This window comes from Monodelphis domestica, chromosome 4, assembly GCF_027887165.1.
Source record: "Monodelphis domestica isolate mMonDom1 chromosome 4, mMonDom1.pri, whole genome shotgun sequence".
NCBI classification, from domain to species: Eukaryota; Metazoa; Chordata; class Mammalia; order Didelphimorphia; family Didelphidae; genus Monodelphis; species Monodelphis domestica.
In genome coordinates this window covers 372,348,118-372,365,840 of record NC_077230.1, presented here as the reverse complement: position 1 = coordinate 372,365,840, position 17,723 = coordinate 372,348,118, and the positions used below count along the sequence as shown (strand labels likewise).

The following is a 17,723-nucleotide window of genomic DNA, read 5'->3' as shown; positions in this document are numbered from 1 at the left end:
GGACTGCTGAGTTTAAAATGTCTTCATGCCATCCAGTTTGAGATGGCTAAAAGGCAGCTGGCAATGTAAGGCGGCAGATCAAGGGAGAGATTAGGGCTGGACAAATAAATGTGAGAATCATCTACATAGAAATATCAGCGAAACCCACAGAAACTAATGAAATTAAATAGTTTGTTAAGATAAGAGGAGAATGGCCCAAGACAGAGCCCTGGAGGATGCCAACTGTGATCAGGCATGCAGGACATGAACAGAGGTCCAGCAAAGGCTACATAGAAGGAGAAATCAGCCAGAAGAAAAACTGGGAGGGAGCAGTATTGAAATAACTTAGAAGCAAGTATCAGGGACTGATGAATAGCAGCAAGGCTGCAGAACAGCAAGCAGGAGAAAAGGCCAATTGATTTGGCATTTGAAAAGCCATTAGTAACTTGAGAGAGAGAGAAGTTTCATTTGAATGATGAAGTTGTAAGCTAAGCTGCAAAGAGTTAAGAAGGGAGGAAGAGGAAAGGAAATGGAGGCATTTATTTTAGAGAGACTTCTCAAGGAATTTAATTCCCCAAAAAAGAAGAAATATAGGACTTGCTAACTAGCAGAAATGAATGGATTAAATGAGGGTTTTTTGAGGATGTGGGGAAGACATGGGCATGTTAGTAGTTATTAGGGAAAGCAACCAGGAAACAGAGAGAGATTAAAGAATAGTGAGATGATGGGGCAATTTGGTGGAGAAGAGAGCTTTTCCTTACAATTAACCATTGAACCAATTCAACTCTAAACTGTCCTCTTCTCTCAAGTCCCTTGCCTGCTTATTCTGCTGCCACCCTTGCCCTGACAAGTCTCAGATCTAGATCATTCCCACCATCTACCTTTGAGAAGGGCAGTGAAGGGAAGTAATAAGAACAAGACCCTAATACTCTGAAATCTTGCATTTCTTACTAGTTAGCACTAGTTAAACATCAACCGCAAAATGTGTAGTTATAGCATTAATCAAGCATAAATTGCAGGTTGATCAATTACCCATTCTGTGTACTGGATCTGTAATATTCTATACTGGGCATCATCTTTGTCCTAATTAATTACTTGTATTTCCTATATCTACTTTAGATTATTACTGTCTAGAACTGTAAGATATAATTAATCGGCTATAGTGGCCTTCCTATGTACTGCTTCTCCACCCACCCACCCCTATGTCATTCTGGAAGGGATCCTCTCCCACATTGACAAATGATGACAAGGTAGAAAATGGAAAAAAAAAGACCTGTGCACTGGGGGCTCTGGCATTCCAGAAGAATCCACCAAACTCACACATGCTCCTTATTTCCTATGACATCAAACCCTAAAATACATTTCTGCCAGAATCTGGCCATTCCCACTTTCCAGGGTTTTTGGGGAAGAGTGAAGATTTCTCTGGAATTGGAGATAACAAGTTCCCAGACGCCAGTAAGTATGCCAACCCTGATTCACAGAGCATGAAAGCTGTGACTCTATATCAGAGTTGCTACTCTACTAGTGTGTAATTAGAATCTGTTACCCTAAAAACTATGATTCTCAGCAAAATTACGATTCCCAGAACCTGTTATGTGCTGACGTAGACAGGATATAAATTGGACAGAGGTTCAATTCTCTGTCTCTTTCCTTCTTGTCTCGGCTTTTGTGGAGTGGGCTTTTTGAGCAGGTAGAATAATTTAATCATGTGGATCTATTTTGTTAGATAATAAATTTTATAAATATATTAACATTAATTTATTAATATAATACTTCAAGTATTCAACTTTAATTTAATTCTTTCATTAGCCCCTGGGCTTATCCATCAGCCCTAAGGCTACCTGTGTAGCAGTTCCCAGTTTATTTCCCCAGCTATTAGGCTATTATACCATAATAAATCACTTCAAATAAAATTCTTTTCTTACTTATGGACTGAATGGAGTTTGAGTCTCCCATTCTTGGAGCAAGACCCTGCTACAAATTTGGATGTGTTTCTCTCACAACACCTTTATTCCTATACATTTACTAAACAAAGCTGGAGAAAATCACAAAACCATATTAACTAGGTCCATTACAAATTTATGTTACATAATCTCAATTGGGTCCTCAATCCATTTATGCTCCATTAATACATTTACAATTTTACTTCATAGAGAGGCTTTTAAAACATTTTTATCCTTTCTTATACTTTCCATGGTTCTTCTTCATCCACATATTCAAATGACAAGTTTGTTTATATTACTGAAAAAGCTGAGGCTCTTTGCTAAGTGGTCTATCTTCTCTTTTCTTCCTCATCTCACATTACTCAGATACCTTCCACCGTTAACTCTTCCTTTACCCCTATTTCATATGAAGGCAAAACCTCTCTCCATGCACAGTCAGTCCCATTCAATCTAATCTCCTTCAGCAGATTGTCCCCTATATCATCCTTGTTTTTGTACTAATCTTTAACTACTCCCCTTTTATTGGCTATTTCCTTACTGAAATGTAGCCATGTCTCTTCCATTCTTAAAAAATCCCTCATTTGGATGCCCTCCGATTGGGGAATGGCTGAACAAACTGTGGCATCTGTTGGTGATGGAATACTACTGTGCTTAAAGAAACAATGAACTGGAGGAATTCATTGTGAACTGGAATGACCTCCAGGAATTGATGCAGAGTGAAAAGAGCAGAACCAGGAGAACATTGTACAGAGAGACGGATGCACTGTGGCAAATGGAATGTAATGGACTTCTCTACTAGCAGCAATACAATCAATGATCCAGGACAATTCTGAGGGATTTATAAGAAAGAACACATCCACATTCAGAGAAAAATCTGTAGGAGTAGAATCACAGAAGAAAAAACAACTGCTTGATCACAATGGGGATATGATTGGGGTTATAAACCCTAAATGATCACCCTAATGCAAATATCAATAATATGGAAATAGGTCTTGACCAAAGACACATGTAAAACCCAGTGGAATTGTGCGTAAGATATGGGAGGGCATTGGGGGGAGGGGAGGGAAAGAACATATTTTTTGTAATCCTGGAAAAATGCTCTAAATTAATCAATTAAATAAAAATTTTAAAAAACCCTCATTTGATCCATTGATCCCTGCTAACATCTTATATTTCTACTCATTTTTGTGGCTAAATTCCTTGAGAATGTCAGTTACAAAAGGTGTCCACTTTCCTTTACTCTCTCCTCTTAACTCTATGTACTCTAGCTTTCAACTGAAACCGCATTCTCCAAAGTTACTAATGATTTCTTAACCACCAAATTGAAAGGTCTTTTCTTAATTCTCATCCTTTTTGGCCTCTCTGTAGCCTCTGACCCTATGAGTCACTCTCTCTTCATTAATATTTTCTTCTCTCTAGATTTCTATGACACTGCTCTCTCCTGGTTCTCCTCATACCTGTCTGACTCCTCCTCAATCTGCTATGTTGGATCTTTATCCAGGTAATGCACATTAACAATAGGCATCCCCTTAACCTTGGTATTTCACTTGGGAATCTTATCAGCTTTCCTAGATTAAATTATCATCTGTAATGCTGATGATTCTCAGTTCCACTTTCCACCTTCCTTTTTTCCTGACGTTGAGTCTTAAAACTCTACCTGCCTACTGGACATCTTAAGTTCAACATGTCTAAAACTGAACTCAATATTTTTTCCTCTAAGCCCTCCCCTCTTTCACTTTTCTCTATTACTGTTCTAGGTACCACCAACCTACCAGTCACTTAAGTTTACAAGCTAGGTGTCCTCAGCTCCTTCCTCTTGTGAATTTTAGATTTACTCCACCCTGCTTAATCTTTAGAATTCTAGCAACCAGGAATGTATACACCCCCACTTAAGGATTAACTGTAGGGGAGGATGTTCTGTGACCTACATGTGCTAGCAAGTGACAAATCAGAAACAACTGACTGACCCCCTGGGCTGTCCTAAGCCAAGTTTAAGCCACCTTTGGTACATTTGAGAATACAGGAAGTGGTGTAAAGAACAGCCTTTATGTTTCGCGTCACTTCCTGTGAGGGGGGCTTTTTGTGGCTTTTGCGGACTTGGGTGGTAGAGGAGCTCTGAAGTGTGGGTCTAGGTGGGACTGCTTCCCTTAGGCGATCGTGTGGTGAGTGTTAAGGCTGACTTCCCTTTTCCTTGACCCTTCTGAAGGTTCCAGCCTCCAAGGAGGCCCCTCATCTTGGAGGAGGCCTCCTAGCTGGAAACAACGTTAGATTTAATCTTTTGGAAAGGCCCCTTGGCTAAGAGGACTCTGAACTCCCCCTGGTTCAGGCCAGGCTGGAGTAGATCTTTACTCTTTTCCCTCTTTCTCCTTCTTCTTAATTTCTTCCTTCTATTGTAAATAAACCACCACAAATCCCATCCTGACTTGAGTATTTCATTTGGGATTTAGAATTTAAATCCCTGGTGACCCCTAAATAATATATTTAGTCTCAACCCTAAATTTTACCTTTAACACTCTTTCATCTCCCATATCTAATCTGTCACCCAGACAGATTCACAGCATCTCTTGTAGATACTCTCTGCTCTCCTCTGATAATGCTTCCATCCCCTAACTGGCCCTCATCATCTCACTCCTGAATATTACAATAGCTTTCTATATCTCATCTCCCTGCCTCAAGTCTCTCCCTACTTCATTCCATCCTCTACTCAGCTATCAAATTGATCTTCTTAAGGCACAGATCTGACCATGTCACCTATACTACCTCCATTCAATAAAATCCAGTGGCTCCCTTTTGCCTCCAGGGTCAAATACAAAATCCTCTATTTGTTGTTCCAAGCCCTTCATAGCCTGGTCTTCTACTTTTCCAGGCTCTTAACATCTTAATTCCCACCATGTACTCTGGAATTCAGTGACACTGGCCTCTTTGCTGTTCCACACACATGACATTCCATCCCCTGATTCTGAGCATTTTTCTTGGCTTCCTTCAAGTGACAACTAAAATCCCTTTCTAGAAAAAACTTTTTTGGATCCTGCTTATACTAGTAACTTCTTCTTTGTTGATTATCTCTAACTTATCCTTGTTGCATCTTGATGGCACATAATTATTTGCACAATGTCTCCCCATTAGACTGTGAACTCCTCAAGAGCAAGAACTATCTTTTCTATATCCAAAGGGCTATAAAACAATGCATACCCCTTTGATCCAGTGATACTGTGTGTGTCTTGGGGAGAGATCAAAAAAGTGGGGAAAAGACCTACTTGAACAAGAATATTTATAGCTTCTCTTTTTGTGGTGGCAAAAATTGAAAACTAAAGGGATGACTGCTGAACAAATATCAACAAATGTGAATAAATATAATGGTGATGGAATACAATTGTGCTGTAAGGAATGATGAACAGGATGATTTCAGAAAAAGCTGGAAAGACCTTCATGGACAGATGCAGAGTGAAATAAGCAGAATCAGAAAAAAATTGTACACAGTAATATTGTGGAATGAACACCTATGAAAGGCTTAGCTATTATCAGTAATACAATGATCCAAGACAATTCTAAGGGACAAAGAATGCTAACCATCTCCAGAGGAAGAACTGTTGGGAATCAGAAAGCAGATGAAAGCATATGATTTTTCAATTGCTTATTTGGGTTTATGTTGGGGGGTTTTGGTTTCACAAGATTACTCACTTAAAAATGAACAATATGGAAATATGTTTTGTGTGATAACACATATATAACCCAGATTGAATGGCCCACCAGCACTGAGAAAGGGGAAGGGAGTGGAGGAAGGCAGATAAGTTCAATCATATAACTTAGGAAAACTTGTATGGAGACTTGTTATTCCACATAATTGGTAAAAAAATAAAATAAAATAAAAAGAACTATCTTTTGTCTTTCCTTATCTCCCCAGAATTTAACACAGTGTCTGGTACACAGTAGGTACTTAATAAATCCTTGCTCACTGACTGAACATTTGTACTCCTAATGGGTTAAGCAAGGGAAATAGAATTACCTTAACATTCTCTTCCTGAAGTAAGTTATTCTGCTGCTTTAAATCAAAGCTTTTTGACCGTTCAAACTGAAGTTCTCTTTCAGCTGAGCTGCACAGATTCTGAACTCTTTGCAAATTCTGTCGAAGTTTCTTCAGCTCTTCTTCTTGTTGTTCGTATCTTAGTCTTTTCTCTGTTGAATTCTGCACAAAGAAATAAAAATGGTTTTGGAGGACATAAGAAATAAAAAGTAAATAACCAAGCACAGGTCAGAAACAATTAGGCTAGTTTTCAATTTGCTAGAGAACAATAGTTCAACTAAAAAAAAATATATATATATATACATAATATATATATATATATATATACATATCATGCTTATCTAGAGCCAAATGATTTACATTTCACTTTATTCATTTAAAAACCCCCTTGTTTTCAAGTTTATTGTTAGGTGGTATCTACTGCTCTTAGGGCTTTTCTCTTCTTAACTTTCTTTTGCCAGTGAAAAAGAAGCCCATTCAGACTTAGACCTTTGCCTCTTCTAGGCATGTTCTAAGAAAGGGCAAGTCTTTCACCAATCTCAGAAGGAACATTAAATGGCCAAGACTGAAAGACTGAGCAAGAAATGAGAACAGGGGATAGGATGAAGAAAGTAGCCTTGTTCTTAATTCCTACTGAGTCAGATCTGCAATGGTAATGACTTATTTTTTTTTTAAGTAAATTTGCTGTTAATTCCTAGCTGGATGACCTAGGGCAAGTCACTTAACCCCAACTTCCTAGCCCTTGCAGCTCTTCTGTCTTAGAATTAATACCAAGATAGAAGGTGAGGATTTAATTGAGCAGCTCTATCTGGCCTTTTCTTGGTCAGAGATCATTATACTATCTACACCATGTAGTAGTTGGGTCCTTTTTTTTTTTAAATCACATAATTATGGATCTAGAGGTAGAGGTACCACAGAAGCTGTCTAGTCCATGTCCAGTATTTTTTACATATGAAGAAAATGAGATGCAGTGATGCCCAAGTACTTGCCAAGGTCACAGTAAGTCTCAGGTAGTGATCCTCCTCTTTCACTCAATAAATCTAAAAACCACATTTTTCCCCCACCATCCTCAGTTCATGTCAAGTGTTAGTCTTCCTGAGGTTTTTATAGGAACATGCTACACTTATATTCATCCTCTGCCACCTCTCCTTTTCTCCGCCTTCCTATATATCTTTAAAAATTCTAAATTCATTAGCAATTTCCCAGCTTAGACAATTTCCATGTTTCTACAACAATAGAACAGTTTCTTTTTGTGTCTTGGGAGTTTCTGACCCCCTCTGGGATGATTTTTCTTTTCTTTTCTTTTTTTTTAAACCCTTACCTTCCATCTTAGAATCACTACTGTGTATTGGTTCTAAGGCAAAAGAGCAGTAAGGGCTAAGCAATGGGGGTTAAGTGACTTGCCCAGAGTCATACAGCTAAGAAGTATCTGAGGTCACATTTGAACCTAGTACCTCCCATTTCTATGCCTGGGTCTCAATCCACTGAGACCCTGAGATGATTTTTCTCAACAAAATTTAATTCACTGGATTCTCCCTATACTTCCTCTAAACCCTTTGAAGTATGCTTTCCTATGGTTCCAAATACCCAGGTTTCCTTTCCTCTATCAAAAGTTATAGGATGGAGGTCTACTTCCTCTCCAATTTCACCCTATTAGTGAAAATTAGACCCAGCACAGGATGCCAGTTTTGTTAAAGTTTTGATTAATGACAGAATTATTCATAAAATTTGTATTCAGATCCATAGAATGACTAAAGTAAAAAAACAAATCTAATAGTTGTTATTCTCAGCATGAATGGCTTGTAGAGGGATGAAGTTATCATTAAGGCAAATCAGAAAGTTATCAGCTACTTTGCTCTTGGCAGAGGGAGAGCTCCAACAGAAGTGTCAAAATATCTAAAGTCTTTCATCTCTACCATGAATGACATTCCTGTTTACCAAGCCTATGATCTGCTTCTTCTTTCTGTCCAGGTGGTATAAAGTATGCTTTTATGACAAAACTCACTTCAGCTTTTCCCTCTCTGATATTTACCCAAATCCCCTCCATCCTGCTTTCTGCTCTGATTCTTTAATTTCTTGACAAGAATATATCTCCTAACATACAATCCTACTCTCTGTTTACCTATCCCGTGTCTTTTGAATAAGGTAAACTTATCTAGAATATATTATTGTATGGGCTTCATCCCACCAAATCTCAATGATACTTATGAGGTCAAAATGGCCTACTTTTGTTAGAACCTTTATTTCTTCTTGCTAATTACGAAAAGGAATTTAGATGCTATATTTCAGGAAGCTGTCAAAGAAATATTTATGAACTTGGTTAAAACCAGTAAAATATAAATATAAAGAATCCACAGAATATCTGCAAGGGAAAAGTCAAGATCTGACATATCTAGATGAATCATAGTTAAATGCCAAAGTGATAATGATAAGGAAAAATACTATGAACTACCAGAAATAGTTTAAAAAATCATGTATCAAGGAATAATAATTAGGATCACAGTGGAGTTTTCAAGGAGAATGAAGAAGACACAGAAACTGAAATATCTAAGTAAAAACAAAAGATGGGTATTTGAAAAGTAGACTTTGATCCACTTCAAAAATCTTTAAGCAGCAAATAAGCCTCTCTACCATAGATATAATAATTTTAAACAATGAAGACAGAACATGAGAGTTCTTATAATACTATACTAGCTAAATAACTACTAAAGGGTTTTCCAAAGGAAACAAGATAAAATACTCAAGATGGAAGGTGAGAGATTGTCAAGAAATCACAAGAAAAAGCACCTTTTTTTAATTTAGTTGTTATAATATGACAAAAGATCTTTGTTTACAATGGTTAAACTTTGATTAATGACAGAATTATTGGGAAAACTTGTATTCCATTCTGATCAAATGACTAAAGGGAAAAAACAAACCTAATGGTTATTATACAAAACATGAATAACCAAAACTCCCCAATAAAAAAAGAGAGAGGCACAAAATGGATTAAAAAGCAGAATAAAAAAATATGTTGTTTACTGGGAATACTTTAATAAAAGAAGATCTGAAAGATTCAAAATGAAAGACTGGAATAGCACTGATATATTAGGTAAAGTTTAGTTAAAACTAAAAAGGAGGAACAATGATTTAATGGCATTATATTATGTTAAAAGTTCTAATATGAATCTTAAATACACAAGCCCCTAATAATTCTGTAGCAAAACTTCCTAGCCTTGCAAGAAGAAATAACTTTTTTAAGATGAAACACATTTATAAGAATAAATCTATAAGGAATTGATTCATAGCTAGAAGACTATTATATTAGTACATATTACTCAATATAGCAATGGGCAAAAGACATAAACAAGTAATTTACAAAGGAAGAAATATAATCTAGGATTAACCACATAAAAAGATGATCAAAATGTTAATATTAAGTGAAATATAAACTGAGATCACCTTACAACTACTAGAATGGCAAATAGAATAAAGAAAAAAAAACTATAAAGTTCAGTGTTGGATGGGCAGAGACTCTACGTTATCCATGGTATGACCATGAACTGGTATAAATTTTGAAGATCTCTACCTAATTATTCTGCTCCTAGGATTTGATACATAAAACACCATTAAAGAAACAAAATTATTGATAGCTGCTCAATTTTTAATTGTAAAAAATTAGAAACAATCTGTTTTTTCCAACAATTGGGAAATGGCTGAACAAATATGTAGAAAGAATAAGCAGAACTTTTGATTTGCTACACTAGTTCACATGGCACTGGAAATGCCTCTGGCATTTTGATGAGGGACATATACCTTGCTGGAATGGCACAGTGAATTCCTGATTACTTCTCAGTGACTGGAGCAGGGAACACTGAAGATGGTGACTAAATGTTAGGGTGATGGACCCTTGTCAAAGAACTCCTCCCAAAACTTATCCCCAAAAGCACATGGAAGCTTGAGATGAACCTCAAGTCCCAGGCTGTCATCTTCTGCCTATTTTATCTCCTGAGCACCAGAGTTCTAGATTTGTGTTTTAACAATCCAGAGGGAAAAGGATTTCTGCAAGTGCATCCTTAGAAAAGATGACTATTGTCAGGATTAACATATATTTGAAGCACTAGAGGAAGCTATGTCCTAATTAGACAGAAGATTTAGACCTTGTGAGTTGGTCATGTAGCACCGGCTTCATGGGTATTATCTGTTTAGCAGCAAATCCCACTAAGTTCCTTTACCTTTTGGGAAGTATAATTCATGCAACAGTATTTGAAACATTTTTGTGTTTTTTGTATTTAAACATTTGAGTTCTCTTACATCTTAGGCATTTTCTTTAGTGGAGAAAATAATTATATTATATTTGATACTCATAATGTACACTGACTGAATAACTTCTTTATTTCACGATTCACTTTTTTGGAATCTATTCATGATTATACCTAAAGGGAGGAGACAGAACCAGAGAGAGGGGAAAACTTAATTACTCCTCTGTGGGGTAAGGCCCCACTCAGGATGACCCCATGAACTCAGAGACCTTTCTCCAGTTGTACTCCATTGGGCTGTGAGGTACAAATGTAACATGGGGCTAAAAAATGACAAATATAAAGTATATGAGAATTAATTAAAACTTAGATGAGATGATGCAGAATAAAGTCAGCAAAAAAAGATGTATATCTATATATACATATAGATATAGATATATACAAAATAGACACAGCTTGGTGTAGAGGATAGGGAATTGGACTTTAAGTTGTCAAGACCTCTTGACTTGTCAAGTCCTGCCTTAATCGTTTACTAGTTGTGTAATCCTGGGCAAGTTGCTTCACCTCATTTGCCTCAGTTTTCTAATCTTCAAAATGGAGAGACTGATGAGGGTAAGATTCAACAATCTCTAAATTCACTTCTAGCTCTAAATCTATGATCCTATGAAAGGTGACAAAACTTCAGGAAGGCCAGAATAAAAATGTATTCTTTTTTGCTAATTTGGTTAAGATCTTGCCCTTTGATTATTTTTGTTGGCTATTATTAAATTAATAATAAAAAAAAATTCTGGGGCCCAGTTGATTGTCCATTTGTAGTGGTTGTCCAACATACATACATTCTTTAACCACAATAAATAAACCACAAAAAACATTATTTAACCACATTATTTTTTTCCTATGAAAAAGTTCAAATTCTTTTGAAAGGCTATGAATTTCCTTTAGAGTGCTCTGTGTACAGAGTACAGGGCTTGAATCCAGTCAGCACAATGCCATCTACAAACACAAGCAACTGAAACACCTCCCCATCTAGAGAAAACTCTTTCTGGGAGACAAGGTATTTACTCGATAAAAAATGATGCTCACAACGATGACTTCAAGTTATATGATGTTCAATTAATTCTATTAGAGAAAACATCTGTAATACATTTCAGAAAGATGTTTATTCAATTAGGTCAATATAAAACAAGTCTTAGGCATTATGGCTAAGCTCCCTTATTTTGCAGAAATACAATGTGGCATACTCATAAGAGCAATAGACTTGGAATCCGAAGAATCCTGTGTTCAAATCCCACTGCTGAAAGCCATTAGTTAGACTATGCTGGGCAAGTCACTTCATTTCTCTGAGCCTCAGCTCCCTCATCTGAAAAGATAAGAATAATAACACATGCACTACCTATCTCAAAGATGTATCACAAGGAAAACATCTTATAAATCTTAAAGTATTATATGAACATGAGTGAATAACAAATAATTTATCCAGAATGACTAATTCCTCCAATGCTGTGGAGAGTCATGATTATATTTTAACATGCCCAGACATTCCTTTGAATTTATCCAAAAAGTGTATTTTATAATTAGAAAAAATTATTACAACCAAGTTTACTCACATAATTTTCTCCTTTCCCCAAAGACATTCCTCCTATAGCTATGACTGTAAAAATGGAAGAGGATATTATGAAGTGATATTGTTCAGTGAAAAACCCTGATGACTGTAGCAGTTGAGCATATAATTTTTCCTCTGATGCTTTCTAGTTATTAATAACAGAATTTCCTTTCATAGTGGAAGATCCAGAGGCTTGATAACACTAGAGGATAAACAATGGTTATGTCAAAGCCTTTCTTTTTATTTCTCTTATAGCCCCCAAGTAATTTTACAATAACCCCAATAAACCCAAAACATTTTTATTTGGAAAAATCTTACTACCACCCAATGAACTCTTGTTTTTTAAAAAATAGGCTATACAAAATGTAATGTGAGTAAAGTTTGTATTTCCCAATATAAATTAGACATACATAACTTTTTAAAAACCAGGTAATGTTCTAATATTTTTGGTGAGGATGTGAACTAGTCCAACTATTCTAGAAAACAATTTGGAATTACACAAGAAAAGCCACTAGATTGTTTGAGCCCTTTTGCCCAGAGATGCCATTGTTGGGTATATTCCTTGAGGAGATGAGAAAGCAGAAATAAAGGGCCTATACATATCAAAATATTCATAATAAGGCTTTTTTGTGGCAAAAATGCAAAACAAAGTGAATACTAGAAAAGACCCTAGGGAATGGCTGAACAAACTGTGATATATGGATGCACTGGAACATTACTACAAATGACACACATAAAGAATTCAAAGAAATATGGGAAATTAACTGATGCAGAGTGAAGTGAGCATAATCAGGAAAACAGTAATTCTCGCAGCCTCAAGTATCTCTCTGCTCCAATCCTCTTCTACGCAGCCACCCAAATGATTTTCCTAAAGTATAATTGTGACTGTGTAGCCCCTCTATTTAATAATATTCTGTGGTTCATTATTATCTCTAAGATCAAATGTAAACATTTTGTCTGGCTTTTAAAGCTCTTCATAACCTGTTCCTGTCTAGCGTTTCTAGTCTTCTTATACATTATATCCTTCCATGGAGTCTACAGAATGAACCTACTGGCCTGTTTGCTATTCCTCACATACAGTGCTCTAAATCTCTGCACTTTTATATTTTTCACAGTGGCTGTCTCTCATCTCTGGTTTCCCTAAAAACTCAGCCAAGGTGTCACCACCTACAGGAAATCTTTTCTGATTCCCCAGCTGTTAGTTCTTCTCTCCCCAAAATGCCTTATAGTAGTTTTGTATATATTTTTTATGTACATGTTGTCTCTTCCTTCAGAGTATGAGCTCCTTGAGCTGTTTCATTATTGCCTTCTTATTCCCAGTGCTTCACATTGTGCCTAGTACACAGTGAGAATCTAATAAATGTGTGTTGATTAATTATAAAAGAAGGTTCACTGAGTCTGGGGCTTGAGGGGTAGGGTGGAATGTATCTAGGAAATATCATGATATAAAAAGAGAACATATTGATTAAGTACCTTCACTATTAAATAAAACAAATAAAAAATACTTTTATATTTTTCTGAGGATGGGAAAGGTGTTTCAAATGGTACAAAAGTATAAATTGAGTAACAATAATAAATTATCTAAGATAACTCAATAATAGCAATGCCAATGTATCATATTGATATGTCATTGGAGGTTGGGATGGATTATATTCTTGACAGAATTCTGTTTTGTTTTTAATGTGACTATGAAGGACCTTAGAATCACAGATTCACTGAGGGAAAAAAACAAAACAAAACAAAGCTATGTACCTAAATCCTCCTCTATTATTTGTAACACTGATTGAGAATCAGTTGTATATTGTCATCACAGAATCAGAGAAGAGGTTGCGGTCAGTTGGAAGAGATATGGATGCAGCTGTGATCATCTGACCAACAAGCCATCTTCCATTCATCCTGGGCAGTGGTTGCCCCAAGTGAGGGGCTCTACACCTATACATTGACTTGAGCTGAATCTTCATCAACATAAGTATGAAATGCCTCCTCCATGTTTGTTATCTTCTCTAGGTACATCATTTTTCATCTCTGTATCCCAGCTGAATTCATCTTCTATTTGAGGATTTAACATACTGGAAAGCTGCAAACACTGAGCTGCAAGAGGATATATTGAAATACAGAGCTAGAAAAGAAAGCAGCATCAAACTGGAAGGAACTTCAGAGACCATCTAATTCAACCTGCTCTTTTTACAGATGAGCAAATTGAGGTCCAGGAAGGGTCAGTGATTTTCCCAAGGTCACACAGGGAATAGATAGCAGAAGGCAGCATTTATGCCAGAAGGTTCTCAGAGGGTCTAGATTTATGAGGCTTTTATCATTTGTAACTACATAACAAACAGAAGTGTGTTAACAGTCTAGCTTCACCCTACTTTCCAATCAATGAAATACGTGGCAGGTATTACACTGATAAGGTACTAGCAGGAGCTATGACATATTTCTTCTTCCCAAGCAGCCAAGGGGTAGATGATTGCCATTTTATTTTCAATGTCAGCTCATGCACAAGCCCAAGAGTATGCTGTACATGATAAAGTTGAAAGAAGACTCAATCTAGAGATTGGTCGTCCATCAGGGACAGAAACATAAGCCTCAATTCCTTCATGTATAAAATGAGACAGGTTGGACTAGATAATGCCTGATGTCTTTTCTGGATCTAAATCTGTGATTCTTGGAGGTAAGCTGCTCATTTCTAGTAGTGTCCAATAGAATCCATTTTATTCTTGGCCCTTATATCCCCGAGCATTGGGCATGATGCCTGTCACACAGCAGATACTTAATAAATACTTGATGGCTGACTGATTAATTTCATAAAAGAATGCCCAACTACAGGTTAATTATGCAGAAGCTAGTAGAATACAGCAGCAACAGGCAGTCAGTATGTTCAGTGGGGAAGTGTGAGATGACAGGAAATGTAAGGGAAGATTGGATTCTTCCAAAGATACCTTCCCAGATAACTGTGAACTATAGCTGCTTTTTGTATGTCTGGGAATGCGGAGTGGGGGGGGGGGGCTAGCAATTATTACCAGGAGTCTTTTAGTTAGTGATGATTTGTTCCAGGACAGCTAGTAGACAACTATAATTTTTAAAAAAGAGAGAGAAATGTGCCATCAAAGAGGTGATTAGGGGTCACAGTGAGTACAGAGAACAAGGACAATAAAAAGGTCGTCTTCTCTAGGGATGAAAGGGGCCCACAAAACATGAAGGATGTATTTAAGACAGGGGAGGGAAGGCTGGGACAGTTCAGCTGCCCCTTCTGTTTCAAATGGCATTTGTGTCTCTCTCAGGAGAAAATAACTGTGGGAATACTCAATGTGAATGGGCCATGAAAGGACAAGAAGTATATCCTTCTCCTCAGTTAATTGAGATATTAGAGTATTTCATGAAGACTGGGAGATGTTCCAAGAATACAAGAAGGAAAAAGACTATGAAGACAAATAAGGGAATTCATACCAGTGTCAAGAGATTAGAATAGGAAAAGTGGAGATGTGGTGAATCACTGAATTAATACTGAGGTGAGAGTCTTTATGTGGTTGGAAAATCTATCCCTTCTGAGCAAATCCAGACTTACTGGCAGTAACTGTTCTGGCTCACACTTCCACCATCCTAATTTAGGTCTTCATTGCCTCTTACCTGGACTACTGTAATAGCCTAACTGGTTTCTCTTTTCTCCAGATTCTTCCCTCTCCAATCCTTCCTTAATGCAGTTCTTACAATATTCTTCCTAATTTGCAAGTTTAAATCACTTCTCTACTCAAAGACCTTCAGTGGCTCATCATTGCCTAAAGGATAGAAAGCACACTCCTTAGTCTAGCATTTGAAGTCTGCCACAATCCAGCCCCAGCTTCCTGTCTGGTCTAGTCTCAAGCCACCCCACCCCGTTGCACAACTTTGCACTTCAGTCCAGCTGGGCACTAGCTCTCCTTCACCTCAAATCTCCTCTACTCTACACATTCATTCACTAACCATTCATTAAGTGTTGGAAAAACCCTGTTCTAGGCCTTTGAGGACATACAAAGAATAGTATGATATGATATGATCTCTCCTCTCATGAAGCTTACAATCTAGAAGGATGGAAAGCCTATATCACAAATATTAAGCAATATACAACAATGATATTTCATCTACTGCTCAGAATAAAAAGCATAAGAATAGTATGCTTCCACTGATGTAGCTAGACTAACATTAGAACCAACAGATTTAATTAATAGCTTCATAAAGATTATATAGAGTCTTCCACTTAAGCCACCATTTATGAAAGGCCTATTATGTATAAGACTGCTAGAGTTCTAAAACACTCAAGTCTGAGAATAAATATATTCAAATGATACAAACCCCTGCCCTCCGCATTCAAACATACATACATATTGAAAGCATATAGACCCCTGGTTCTGGGGACCATGGGGTTCAAATTAATCCCTTTAGCCTTTCAAATACTTTAAGACAGCCATCATATCCCCCCAATTCCTTCAACTGATTCTTGTCTGTGATGTCTTTCTTAAATTGTGGTGCCCAGAACTAAACACATTTCTGTGAATCGGAGGTCAGCAATATAAAGGTATTGTGAGCTAAGAATCATTTTAAAATTTCATTGTTGTTGATCAGTTGTTTCAGTTATATCCAATTCTTCGTGATCCCATTTGGGATTTTCTTGGCAAAGATTACAGATGGGGAAACTGAGGCAAACAGAGGTTAAGTGACTTGTCCAGGATCACACAGCTAGTAAGTGTCTGAGGTTAGATTTGAACTCCAGTGTTCCTGACTCCAGACCCTACACTCTATTCACTCTGCCACCTAGCTGTCTTTTTATATTTTAAAATACAACAAAACTTTATTTTAAAATGTAAAAAACATTCTTAAACCAGGCTGTATTGTGTCAATCCCTGCTATAGATATCTGAAAAGGGAAGAATCTGGTGGGAATATTATCACCCAGTTCCTGGAAGTTATATCCTTTTTTTTTTTTTTAAACCTTTACCTTCTGTCTTAGAACCAATATGCAGAAGAGTGATGAGGGCTAGGCAAGTTAAGTGACTTGCCCAGGGTTACACAGCTGGGAAGTGTCTGAGGTCAGATTTGAATCCAGGACCTCCCATCTCTAGGCCTGGCTCTCAATCCACTGAGCTACCCAGCTGTCCCACCTATATCTTTCTTATTAGAACTCAAGATTGCCTTAACTTTTTTGGCTGGCACATGATACTTGCTTTTCCCAGAGCTTGCAGTATATATCTTTTCTCATAACTGCTATCTATCCAAACCTCTGCCATCTTATACCTGTGAAGTTGATCATTCTATAACCAAGTATACATGATTTTACATTTATTTCTACTGGATTTCATCTTTTTAGATTCAGTTACAATGCTCTACCTTGGCAAGATCCCTTTGGATCCTGATTCTATGATCTACTGGGTCAGCTTTAGGTCACCTGCAAGTTTAATAAGCATACGATTTATATCTTTATCCAATTTATTGATAAAAATGTGACCAAAAAAAGACGGACAACCATAGATACTTTGGGCCCACCACACTGGATGAAGAACTTCCTCTTGCCATGCTGACTCAGAACCATTGAGAACTTCCTTTGAACCTGTCATTCTATAAATTCTGAATCCATTTGATCATAGTATTAGCACCTAAGGCTGATTTTTCCTTCTCCCCCAACAACAGTTTGCAATACTTCATCAAATGCTTTTATAACTCCTATGTAAAGTTTATGCCCAGCATTTTCCCTTGTCTGCTGTATACAAGTATAATATAAGAGAGGGGAGTGATGGACAAAGGAGGGATTCTGACCTAGGAATATTAGAGAAGCTAGAGAACATTTTCATCTGTGGAAATCTGGGAAGGCTCCATAAAGAAAGTGATGCCTTTCAGGAAGATAAGGAGAACAAAAGGCAAAGATGAAGAAGGTAGGAATTTCAGGCAGGAGAGACCATCTGTCCAAAT

General features: G+C 37.0%; 1 protein-coding gene across 10 annotated transcripts in view; it reads right to left on the bottom strand.

The window, feature by feature from the left end:
- Positions 1–17,723, bottom strand: part of CCDC30 (coiled-coil domain containing 30) — a 156,228-nt gene that overhangs the window by 49,775 nt on the left and 88,730 nt on the right. For all 10 annotated transcript variants that reach the window (XM_056795317.1, XM_007492928.3, XM_056795319.1 and 7 more), the window contains one exon: positions 5,929–6,108. In XM_056795317.1, the coding sequence (XP_056651295.1) occupies positions 5,929–6,108 (180 nt within the window). The remainder of the gene's footprint in view (positions 1–5,928; positions 6,109–17,723) is intronic.